At 49.5% G+C, this 12,237-nt stretch overlaps 2 protein-coding genes across 2 annotated transcripts in view; both read left to right on the forward strand.

Moving 5' to 3' along the window:
• The window catches only part of NAV2 (neuron navigator 2), a 722,151-nt gene that overhangs the window by 261,698 nt on the left and 448,216 nt on the right, over positions 1-12,237 (forward strand). The gene's annotated exons all lie outside the window — the stretch shown is intronic.
• Positions 1,934-2,474, forward strand: LOC112667749 (adenylate kinase isoenzyme 6-like). The gene is given in 2 exon segments (XM_025459758.3): positions 1,934-2,011; positions 2,013-2,474. Coding segments are annotated over 2 exon segments (519 nt in total). The 5' UTR covers positions 1,934-1,954.

Raw genomic sequence — 12,237 nt, forward strand, 5'->3', positions numbered from 1 at the left:
TGATGAGTATTTATGCCGTTGCCACCTTTTTTTGAGACTACAAAGCGTTGGTTTTTACTTGCAAAGCTCGAGAGAGGGCGGGAGGCTGCCCGGCATGGAACCCTAGCTCGCCCCACGGGGAGCTTCTCGGCCATCATCCTGTTTCCGTGCTCTGCTTCGGGCTCCCCCTCACCCAGCCTCTCGGGCCCTCAGCCTACTGACCTGTGACACTGGGCACAAGAACGGAAGGGCCACGAGGAGTCCCGCTGTGTCTCTTTGAGCCACTTCCTGGCTCTTGATAGTGTTTCGTGACGGATGGCGGTGCGACCTGGGAAATGCACCAGCCTGGATTCTTCGAGCACCTGCTGGCGCTGACCTCATGTATTCACTTCTTCAGTGTGACAGTAAAAGGGGGAAGTACTGTGAATGCAGAGGCGAGCTGCAGAGGGAGGTAAAGGGGGGCAAGAGGGGAGCAGGAACATTTATGAGGCCCCCACTAAGTGCCAGATGTTTGCGATTAATGCCCCCATGTGCACTCAGGACGTTGCCGTGGTCTCCTCATTCTGCAGATGACCAGACTGAGGTCGGCCACCCACCCAGGGACGTGCAGACCGGCAGGGCTGGGCTTCACAGCCAGACGTGCCTGGCATCAAAAACTCATGCTCTTCCCATTGACTCCGCCGCCCCGGTTGCTGCATTATTGGAAGACATGGGGGATAATGAAGCCTGAGGATAATAGCTGGCACTTACTGGGCTCTCACTGGGTGCCAAGCTCACAAGACAATTGAACACGGTTATGAGCAGGTGAGGAGGGAACCCCTGTTACGCCCACTTTACAGACAAGGAGCACAGGCTTGGAGATCTCTTGTAACTGGCCTGTGGTAACGCAGTCCTAGCTGCAGAGCTGGGACTCGACCCCAAGCAGGCTAGCCCAGGCCCCCTGGGCAGAGCCACTGTACCTTCTTGCTTCTTGCCTGGATAACCCTACGGGACAGAACCTTAGGGGTGACTGCAAAGATCACCCAGCTTCGCACTCCTCTGGGCCACTGGTTGGAGAAGGAAGATTGTCCAGCTGCTCTCTTGGTTTCCAAGGAGCCAGGAGTCTGATGGGGGGCACAGAGGGTTTGCCTTGAGAATGTTCTGAGTAGGGGCTCAGCGAGTCAGCGGCCTTGCTGCGCTGTGGTTATCTCACATCACGGCTTCCAGCTAAGTTTCTCTCTAAATAGCAACCAAATGACAAAATGCAGAGCACAGAGGGATTGTGAGGAGGCGACACATTTCGCATTTCTGGGGAGAAAGGCTGCAGGAGCTGTAGGATCAGCTCTCTGGGGGCAGAGGCCCATCCCCATCTCAGGAATAAGTCCATTTCACCTGTTTTCATAGATCTTTGCACCATACCGGGCTCTCCAGCTCAGCATTAGTCTAGCGGAAGGACCAGAAAATGCAAGGCCCCTGAGACTGGAGGCAGCTTGCTGTGCTTGAGGAATAGAAAGGAGGCTAAAGTGCTGTGAGCAAGGGAGAGGTAGCAGACAGGAGGTTGGAGAGGGGAGCCTGGAGCCAGACTGTGCTGAGACTTGCGGGTTGGGATTTCCCTCCAAGTTGGAAGGGAAGAAATTAGTTGGGAGAGGGATTGGGTAAGGGGGATCGATATTATCTGCTTCACATTTTAATATTATGCTGCTGGCTGCCCAGGAGGAAGCGGGCAAGAGTGGAAGCGGGGTGGCTTGTCAGAGGCATCAGTGCTTCTCACTGTGGCTCCCACATCACCTGGGAATGTGCTAGAAATGCGGACCCTCAGGCTTCACCCAGACCCACTGACTCAGAATCTACATCCTCAGGTGATCCCTTCGAGAAGAACCACTCTCAAGAGAGGTGATGGTCCCTGGACTAAGTTGGGGATGGTGGGGAGGCTAAGAAGTGGTCAGATTCAGGATATATTTTAAGGGTAGAGCTGGGAGCCAGTGTGCCGAGGACCATGTTGCTTCTGAACATCCTGCTCACCGGTACCCCGGGGGTTGGAAAAACCACACTAGGGCAAAGAACATGCATCGAGATCAGGACTGAAATACATTAATGTGGGTGATTTAGCTCAAGAAAGGCAATTATATGATGGCTACGATGAAGAGTATGATTGCCCCATTTTAGATGAAGACAGAGTAGTTGATGAATTAGAAAACCAAATGAGTGAAGGTGGAGTTATTGTTGATTACCATGGTTGTGATTTCTTCCCGGAACGCTGGTTCCATATAGTTTTTGTGCTGCAAGCAGATAACAGTGTATTGTACAAAAGACTCGAAACAAGGGGTTATAATGAGAAGAAACCAAAAGACAATATTCAGTGTGAAATTTTTCAAATTCTTTATGAGGAAGCATTAGCATCTTACAAAGAAGAAATAGTACATCAGTTGCCCAGCAATAAACCAAAAGATCTAGAAGATAACATCAATCAGATACTGAAGTGGATTGAGCAGTGGGTCCAGGATCATAGCTCCTGACCTATAAGACCAGCTACTTTACAACCACGCTTGTCATATCCCTGCCATATTGAATAAATTGTTCAGTTACCAGTAAAACTATTAAAATTGTGCTGCGGGACTACTAAAAAAAATAAAATAAAGGTAGAGCTGACAATGTTTGCTAATAATTTGGGTGTGGGGGTGTCTGACAAAAGAATCAAAGGCTCTCACCCCTAGGTCAAAAGCCCATTTCAGCCTAAACCACTAGGTGAATGGAGGCATCAGTTATTTACTCAAGATGGAGAAGGCCTGGAGGGAAGGCCCATGGCGAGGAGGGGGACACCTGAGTTGTGTCTTGATTGTGATACGTTTGAGATGCCCTCTAGACTTTCAAGTGGTGCCATTGGCTCTACAGATTCAGAGTTGAGGGCAAGGGTCAGGGCTGGGGATATAAACCTGACGATAAAAATCCACGGGAAATTCTAACTAGTGTGAGTGGAATAGAGTAAGGCCACGAGCTCAACCTGGCCTTCCACTATTTAGAGTCGGAGAAAGCAGGAGAGTCTAGGGTAGCCTAGGAAGGCTCCCATCATGGCTACTCCTATTTGAACATATAACCTATGGCAGGTACGTAAGTGTGATTTTGATTTGTCTGTACTTCTGAATACAACTGAGCAGCAGCCCTATTAGATGTTTTACATATCTAATATACCCCAAAAAAGTACAGAAAAAGTCTGTGGTTCAGAGAGGGTAGGAATGGTGCCGAAGATTTGAACTCAGGTCAACTTTCAATGTCTGTGTTCTTTGGATTATGCCCCACCCGCGGCTGATCTTCTAGTCGATTCTGTATATTAGAGAAATGTGCCTATGTCTGAAATGTTGCCCATTTTCCACATCCTGTGCTGCCTACTTCCTTAAGCTCTTTGAAAGCACTCCCACCCTACATCCTGAGAAGGCCAGGAAGACATGAGTTAGTGACAGCAGACAGGTTGGACCAGATGGGGAGGACCTTGGGTGAAGGACTGTGCTCGTGTCGCTCACCACCCAAGCGAGGCTCATCTGCTGCCCTGGGGCTCCAGGGCCCTATGCAGGCGGGAAGTGAGACAGGGAGCTGGGTGTCCCGCGAGGTCTGGACAAACAGCAGTTTCCAAGCAATGAGACCGCCCCAGGAAGAGAAGTCGGGGGTGACAGATGAGAGCAGCTTTTGTGGACACATCATTGGATGAAGACAGAAGCTCTGAGTGACCCGTATTAGATCTGGGGCGCAGCTGAGGACTTGGGTTGGGGACACGGCCCGACATCAGGCGTTATTAATCATGAAAGCTCCTCCTCTTTATCAAGCACTTCCTGTGTGCCAGGTACTGTGCTGAGGACTCGCATATGGACTATGACATGTAGTCCCCAACAACGGTAGCTTTTACTCTACTAGACATTATACATTTACGAACTCAATCTTCACGAGTCTATGAGGCAGGTACTATTATTATTCCATTTTACAACCTCAGAACCTGAGACACAAAGTTTAACCTGCCCAAGGTCACACAGCTAATGAGAGGCAGAACCAGGATTTGAACCTAGGCTGTCTGGCTCTGGATTTTAGGCTTTTAATCCCTACTCTGTAGTAAGCCCTTGACACATAGAAACTCACTCCATCGTCATGGCAACCACGTAGGTACCATTACTATCTCCACTTGACATAGGAGGAAAGTGCATCTTAGGAGAGGCTGTGTGAACCGTTTGAGGCCAAGTAGCTGGGAGGCAGGGGAGCTGGATTACAGACACCGACGTCCAAACGTTGAACCACCAGCTGTGGCACCAGATCCGTGCCACGTGGCCAACGGTGGAGCTGGCAAGGGGGGGCTTCACACTGAGCCCTTTGAGTGCGGAGGTCAAAGTCCTTGAATCCCTTACTGAGAGTCAGATGGACCCGAAACCCGAGGAGCCCAGCGCTGTGCAGAACCAGGCTCGTTGGCTCCCGAGAGCTAATCCTGCACACATTCTTTCCAGCTCTGCTTTCACTGACATCACGTTGGTTGCTTGAAATTAGCTACAGTGGGAGTGATCACACCATGGAAATCAGCAAGTGCTACAAATCAGGGATTATTTTTTTTCTCGGGTACCAGAATACCACTGATTAGACTCGAGCTGACATTTGCAATCAAGTGCACTCTGTTGGCGCCAGAGGAGGGTTGTGGAATCAGAAAACCAGGTACATCTCTCCACGGGCCTTGGGGAGATGGAAATCAGCAAAGACATTCTGCAAATGCATGCTTAGCAGCTCAAGTATGCCCTACTGTCATGGGATTAGGCCCTGGAAATGTATCAGTAACTGTATTTTTATTTCTTTCTTTTAAAGTACCCCAGATTAAGGGTATTTTGTTTATTTGAGAGAGAGATAGTGAGGCAGAGAGAGAGCACAAGCAGGGGGAGGAGCAGAGGGAGAGGGAGAAGCGACTCCCTGCTGAGCACGGAGCCCAACATGGGGCTCGATCCCAGGACCCTGGGATCATGACCTGAGCTGAAAGGCAGACACCTAACTGTCTGAGCCACCCAGTGCCCCTTATTTATTTCTTTAAAGATTTTATTTATTTACTAGAGAGAAAGAGAGAGAGAGAGAGAGAATGAGCACACAAGCTAGAAAGAGCACAAGCATGGGAGGGGCAGAGGGGGAAGCAGACTCTCTGCTGAACAGGGAGCCTGATGTGGGGCTTGATCTTAGGACCTCAGGATCATGACCTGAGCTGAAGGCAGACACTCAATGGACTGAGCCGCTCAGGCGCCCCTATCAGTGACTTTAGTAGACTTATCTATGATCTTGTGAGCCTTACAGTCCAGTGGGTAAGATAGATAACAAAAACATATATATGTAAATGTGTGTGTGTGTTTGTGCATTTTCAAGTTGTGACATTATGAAGGAGACAGAGGAGAATCTAATTGTATAAGGAGGTAAGGAAGATAGACTGTAAGGGGTGGACCTTTAAACCAGAGATCTTCGGGATGAAAAGAAGCCAGCAAGACCCAGGAGATGGAAGAAGGCATGTGAAGGTCAAGTGCTGGGAAGAAGCGTGGCAAACATTGGAGGCCAGTTCAGGTGCAGTGGGTGGTGGGCAAGGGAGCAAAGGAGCACAAGATGTGAGTAGATGAGGTCCTGTGGGCCATGGGAAGGGGTGTGGTGCAGCGGGAAGCTTTTGGAGATGGTTTCACATGGGAGTTAGCGGGGTCGGGGGTGGAAACATGTTTCGACCTCTGATAATGAAAGGTGACTTTGGCATGGGCATGGAACGTGAACTGGCAGGAGAGTGGTCAGAGCAGAAGCAGAGAGATCTCTTAAGAGGGAATTGGGGGAATTCAGGCCAGAGATGATGGTGGCCTGGACTAGAGGGAGACACATTTGAGATCTATTTTAGGAGTAGAGTCAATAGAACAAGCTGACAGGTTAATGCGGCCTTTAAGGCGAGAGAGAGGGGAGGACGAAGGATGTATCCCTCATCTAGGGCTCAGTTTCCTTGAGACCTTGAAGACGAGAGGCCTGAACCCGACTCCCTGAGTTCAAATGGAGAGACATACCCCTTACCAGCCCTGTAGCCCCGGCAAGTGACTCAACCTCCACGGGCCTCTGTTTCCCCAACAGTAAGATAGAGTTCTTCTGCACGGGGTTGCTGTGATGTTTCAACGAGTTCTTTTGTATCAAGTGCTTAGTATAATACCTGCATTTAGCGAGCACCACACCAAAAAAAAGGAACGCTTGCCATTTTGATTAGTCTATTGATGATTTCTCTGTCTGCCATCAAGAGATTGAGTCTTTGAAGGCAAACAACTCTTGTTTGGAAAGAAAATGTTCTGGAGGGAATACCGCAGGCGTCCTCTGTTTGTGTTCCCTTCCCCTGCATGAGTTTGGCAGGCGAAGCTGTTCAAAATAAACACAGGTCCAGTGCCCCAGAAAATATCAGGTTAGGCAGCACAGCAAAGGCCAGACACACACCCCTGCTGGACAGGAGGAAACAGGCTCGCTTTGTGCTGACCTTGCCAGGTCACTGCGTCCCAGGGGCTGCCCCAGCAGGGTGGACCACCCCGGCAGGTGGGGCCTCTGTCTGCAACCTCATCACCTGGGCTGTCTGGTCCCTTTTCTGGTGTGGCGTGGGGTGAGTCACCACTATCACTCACCACTTCCTGGCCTGGACATTATGATTCACAGGCTCTTGAACTTGACATCCAGGCAGCCACAAGAGGTGGGGTCGTGAAGAAAGCAACCCAGTGGGCAGTGGGGGACAGTAATACTAGGCTATGTCAGGAGTAATTGGAGGTCTGCAGGACCCTGGGGTGGAGAGAAAGGAAAGAATGGGAAGGGACAGCAGATCCTAACAGAAGCTGAGATTCCCAGCCGCCTCCAGCTTCCGACGTCTTGACTCAAGGTTTCTCAGCCCTCTGGCCCTATGGCCCAGCGGCCTGGGAGATTCGGAATGGGCATATTACACAAGGACTAGGTAACTCTGTTTGCTTTCTAAACATAAAACCGCAGTACTGAGGGGCACCTGGGTGGTACAGTCGGTTAAGCGTCCGACTCTTGGTTTCAGCTCATGATCTCAGGGTTGTGAAATCAAGGCTGGTGTCAGGCTCCACGCTGGGTGTGGAGCCTGCCTGGGATTCTCTCTCTCCCTCCCCACTTCACCTCTCTCTCTCTCTCTCTCTCTCTCTCTGTAATAAACAAACTACAATATTGAATATGTATCTACTCTACAATTCTAAATTGATCATGAACATGAGCGTGAAGGTGGCGTGGCCCCAGTTGAGAACGAAGAACTGCCTTCTGATGACAATAGTAGTAATAATAATCGCTATTTCTGTGCAAATTTCTAACAACTGAGGGGAAATGGAGATTTTAAACAGTATCAGCTTTTTTTAGGGGATCCCTGGGTGGCTCAGCGGTTTGGCGCCTGCCTTTGGCCCAGGGCGCGGTCCTGGGGTCCCAGGATCGAGTCCCACGTCAGGCTCCGGGCATGGAGCCTGCTTGTCCCTCGGCCTGTGTCTCTGCCTCTCTCTCTCTCTGTGTCTCTCATGAATAAATAAAAAATAAAAATAGTTAAAAAAAATAATAATCATGGGTAAGGAAACTAAAACACTCAGTTAATTAATGGCCACGGTCAGATTAGAACCCAGTTCTCCTGTTTTTCAGATAAGGGATAATCAGGAAGCAAAGCACACTATATGCCAAACCCCAAGCGCTTGCCAGGGGCTGCCTGGAATGCGGTGGAAGAGTGTTGTGCTTGATTAGCAATGGCTGCCCCGGGTATGGGAACGGGACAGAGGGACCTGGCAGCCCCATACGTATCTGCTACCCCGGGCCTAGATTACGGTGTACAGTATTTTAGAAAGGATTGTCCTTCAAACTTTTGAAAAGAAGGAACCTCTGCCGCATGTTTTTAGAAACATGTTTATTGCAAAGATAATAGAGAAAAATGATTACGTAAATGTTAGATTTCTAGTTGCCTACCATCAAAGACCAGAAGGTTCTTGTCCAAAGCTTCTAAAAACAATATTATGACTGGCGGCGGATCCCACACCAGAAAGGGTACTTGCTGTTGTCAGAGCGCCTCTGGGCTTCCGAGTAAAGAGGCAGCCTTCCCAAGGAGGCCTCACGTCCTGCCCACACTTCAAGGATGGCCCCAGAGCCAGGCAGTGGGATCATGATAGAGACTGACGGGCAAGATCCATTGCATTTAAGAGCAGATTCCTGTGTTCTTGGGGAAAGAATGCCGATTTTCCTTCCACCTGCCTTTCAACCTTTCAGATTTCAAGTGGGCCTCATCCCCTGTGTGTCCTTCCTGCTAACCACCAAGGAGCCAAGTAGCTGAAGGACGTTGTGTGACCCTGCACCCTTGGCACCCTAGTGGCTCCACACAGGCCTGCCTTTGAGCCTCCTTCCCATGCAGCCACTTTCTGGTGCTGAAGCTGTGCCATTGGTTCACAGGAGGTTCCTGCAGCGGCACAGCCGTGCCTGAGACACTCAGACCCCAGGCCCAGTGGCAAGTGCCCTATGCATTTTGTATCTTCCCTGGCCTGGTGTGCCCACCTCTTGCTGCACTGCTACCTGATTTTTGTGGATATGTGACCTGAAGCCGGCCAGAGCCCTCCTGATTCACAGGCCCACGCACCATTAGCTTGAGCCCACATTCCATGCCCCCATGGAAATCCAAAGCTCTTCACAATTTCCATCAATTCCTGGCTGGGGTCCTGGTAAGAAAGCCATTGGCACAGTCTGCTCATGTCCCACACTGTTGCCTCCTTAGCTGGATGGTCCTTTTCGCAGGCGCCCGTGTTGATTCTGCATCACATTTCCCGGGTTGGAAAACCCCATCCCCTTCGCGCAAAACCACGTGTTTATGTGTAGAGCATACTAAAGATTTGCGGGTGAGACAAAGAGGGGGTATGTATTTCAGAAATGGATTAATTTCCGACTGAATATTAGTACCGTGTGTGTGATAAATAAAAAGAACCAAAGCTGGTGTTTACAGGGTGCTTATTATATAGTAGGCATTGTGCTGCGCACTGTATTTACATTATCTGATTTGATTGTCCCCATGACCCTACGAATTAGACACTATTGTTATGTCTCATTTACGAATGAAACGGAGGCTTAGAGGGGATAAGAAACTTGTTCAAGGTTACACAGCTGGGACGTAGCAGGGCTGAGAGGTTGAACTCAGGCAGTCTGGCTCCAAGCCTGTCCCCCCAACTACTCCTGTGGTCCCTAGCCTCCCACCTTGACTGGCTTGGATCTTTCACTGTCTGCTTGGCCATGTAGCCCCCCAGCCCTACACCAGTCTAGTGACAGATTCTGATTCTCTTCTCTCCCCATCCTCAATCCTTATGCTCATCTCCTTCCTTCTGGATGAGTGTGGAAACTCCAATATTTTCTCCTTCTATCGTTCAGAACAATTCTAGCCTCCCCAGCCCTTTGCTCCCAACCTCCTCTTCTAACTCGGATTCCATCAGAGTTCTCGGCAGAACAGATGGCCTCATGTATAATCACATCCACACACCTTTGAGGTTAGGGGTGTGGACTCATCTTACAATACACAAGTGTGTGGCATGTGGCTGCCACTCCCCGCTCCCATACCCGTGGCAGATATAACTAATTAATGACAGCACTCCTTGGGATGACAAGTGTGTGGCATGTGGCTGCCACTCCCCGCTCCTGTACCCATGGCAGACAGGACTAATTAATGACAGCACTCCTTTCTGCGGAGCCCACGCAGCTTCAGTATCCACAGCACGGAGCACCAGAAAGAAAGAAAGCCACTGCCAACCCATCTGGCCAGTTGATGAAATGAAACCTTCTTCCTTCCTTCCCTCCCATCGGGTGAAGCCATGACTCTACAGAAATGAGACCAGACCGCCCTTTGAAGGGAAAGGTGAAACCCAACCTCAGTGACTGGAGGAGACCAGACTTAAAAGATGGGCCTTCTACTGGCCCTCACATCCTTTCTCTGGCCTCTCTCTTCAGCCTCATCTGTTTGGGTCAAAGGCTCTCTTGAGTGAGAAAAGAAGGTTGACTCCTTGTCACATGGATGCGGGTCTCACAGCTGGGCCTGGAGGCAGCTGTTGAGGACTCCAAGCTGGAGACAAGCCAGATTTGCCGATTTCTTAGCACTGCCTCGTCTCCCTGTTGCTACGTCTGAACCTGTAGCAGTCATGTTGCGTGTCGGTTATGACTGATTGGCAAGACATTGATGGTCACGAGTCCAAGCTTAATTGAGAACCATTTAGAGAAGCACCCCCTCCCCCAAGTCAATGGGATGGTGACAGTGTTGACCAGAGAAGTGAGTCTCCCGGAGGAGACTGGGTCTGCCATCCTTAGAGCTGTTGGCAAGCTCTGAAAATGGGGTGAATTTTAGAACTCTGAATCTCAGCAGAAACCGAGATCCAGACATCACCCAATTCTTGAGCTTCAGCTTGCTTGTGTTTGAACCAGTAGCTGCATCCTAAGGGCTTCAAGGGAAGCTCTTGCCGTGGAGGAGAATGTTGACCTCCACCTGCCCAAAGAAGGAAGGGGTATGGATGAACATTTATTGAGCACCAACGATGTGCTTGTAATATGCAAGACATATTTATATCCATTCTCACGTTCAAACCTCAGAATAGTTGCATGAGGGATCGATGGTCTCTCCCCTCACAGAAGAAAAACCTAGGACTCAGAGAAAGTAAGTAATTTGCACAAGCCACCCAGCTGGTGAGTAGCAGACCTGGAATTTAGATCCTCGTGAATGCACTGGGAAAGTCGAAAGCCAGTTGAGGAGCTTATCACCTCTATTTCCTGTGGGGTCTCCCGGGGAGAGGCAGCCCCAGGCCGGAGAGGCTGAGCTAAAGAACTGAGCACAGAGAAAGCCATTGTGGAGACCAGCACTAAGAAGAACAGCAATGACCGCTCAAACCCAGGAAAACAAGAGGCACGCTTGTTTTCCACTCCAGGGACAGCAGCTCCCAGAGCTCCCTGGGCTGCAAATGACCAGCAGGGGTCCCCTTTCTTCCCCAGCTCATGATGACCCAGCAGCCCTTTGGGCCTCTGGAGCAGATGCTGTTTCTAAGGCTGGATGGGTATGAGAAGGGGGTGGATGCATGAAGCAGATGGGGCAAGATCTAGGGGCCGGCTGCCTAAGACCCCTGCTCAGAGCTCTCTAGACTCTCGTTGTCCTCACGGTCGCTCCGTTCCAGAAGCCTAGCCCAGGGAGAGGCTTGTGTTGTGGCTTATTCATTCTAAGGAACTGACCCTTTTATAAAATGGAGGTATTAAAATTTACCTGGAAAGGTTGTTGCTTATATAAAAATCAATATATGTAAAAGCCTTAGGAGATTACAGACACTCCATCGCCTTTAAACTGTTATTATCTCTTGATTTCTGATTCATTAAGATATAGATTTGGGGATAAATATATCTCAGACTTCTCACCATCAAAAATACTTATCATCTTCTCTGGGAAGAGCAGAAAAGCATGAAAGAATCGATTTAATAATGAAACATTTGGCAGAGTGTTCTTATCACTTTTCATATAAAGAGCTTTTTTTAATCAGCCTAAGTGTGAAATGTGAATATGATATTTATAATCAATTACAGCATAATTGAAGATTACTTCACTCCACGGTTATGAATCACAACATAATTTCAAAGAATGAAACAGCATCACCTCCGTCATCGTCACCATCACCATCACCACTATGACAATCTTCCATCTAAGGAATTGGACCCTCCGCGTTGTTATTCTCAAATCCCCCACGTGCCTACAAGTGAAGACCGTCAATCTCCTTTCCTTTTGCAACTCAAAGAAAACTGGGTCTTCTTTGAGACGTTACATAACCGTGTAACTTCAAATGGCAAAGTCTCGGGGCTAGAATTTAAACCTCGTTCTCTCTGATTCTAAAAGCACATGCTTTCCCTACTGTATCAGCCGGCTTCCAGTATTTTGTGTGTGTTTTTCACCGGCCCCACCAGCAGGGTTTCTGATTCAGGGGGTCTGGGTTGGGGCCCAACACATACAATAGAAGCCAGGGTCCCTTCCAGCAGTACCCGGGACGTTGTAGAAAGGCCACCTTAAACCTTTGCAGAAACTGCTGGTTGCTGCTCGTGGCCTCGGCACAGCCCCCACCTGGCCAGGTGTCCTTCACAATGCCTTCGCCAGCAGCCTGTATGCAGCAGAAAATAGCCACCACTGGGTATGGCTATCATGGCTATCATCAAGAGCGATCTGGGGTGACGGCCTTGCACCTGGGAGGCTACAGCCCAGAAAGTGTGCTTTTCCCCTGCAGC

The sequence above is a fragment of the Canis lupus genome, chromosome 21 (genome assembly GCF_003254725.2).
Source record: "Canis lupus dingo isolate Sandy chromosome 21, ASM325472v2, whole genome shotgun sequence".
NCBI lineage: Eukaryota > Metazoa > Chordata > Mammalia > Carnivora > Canidae > Canis > Canis lupus.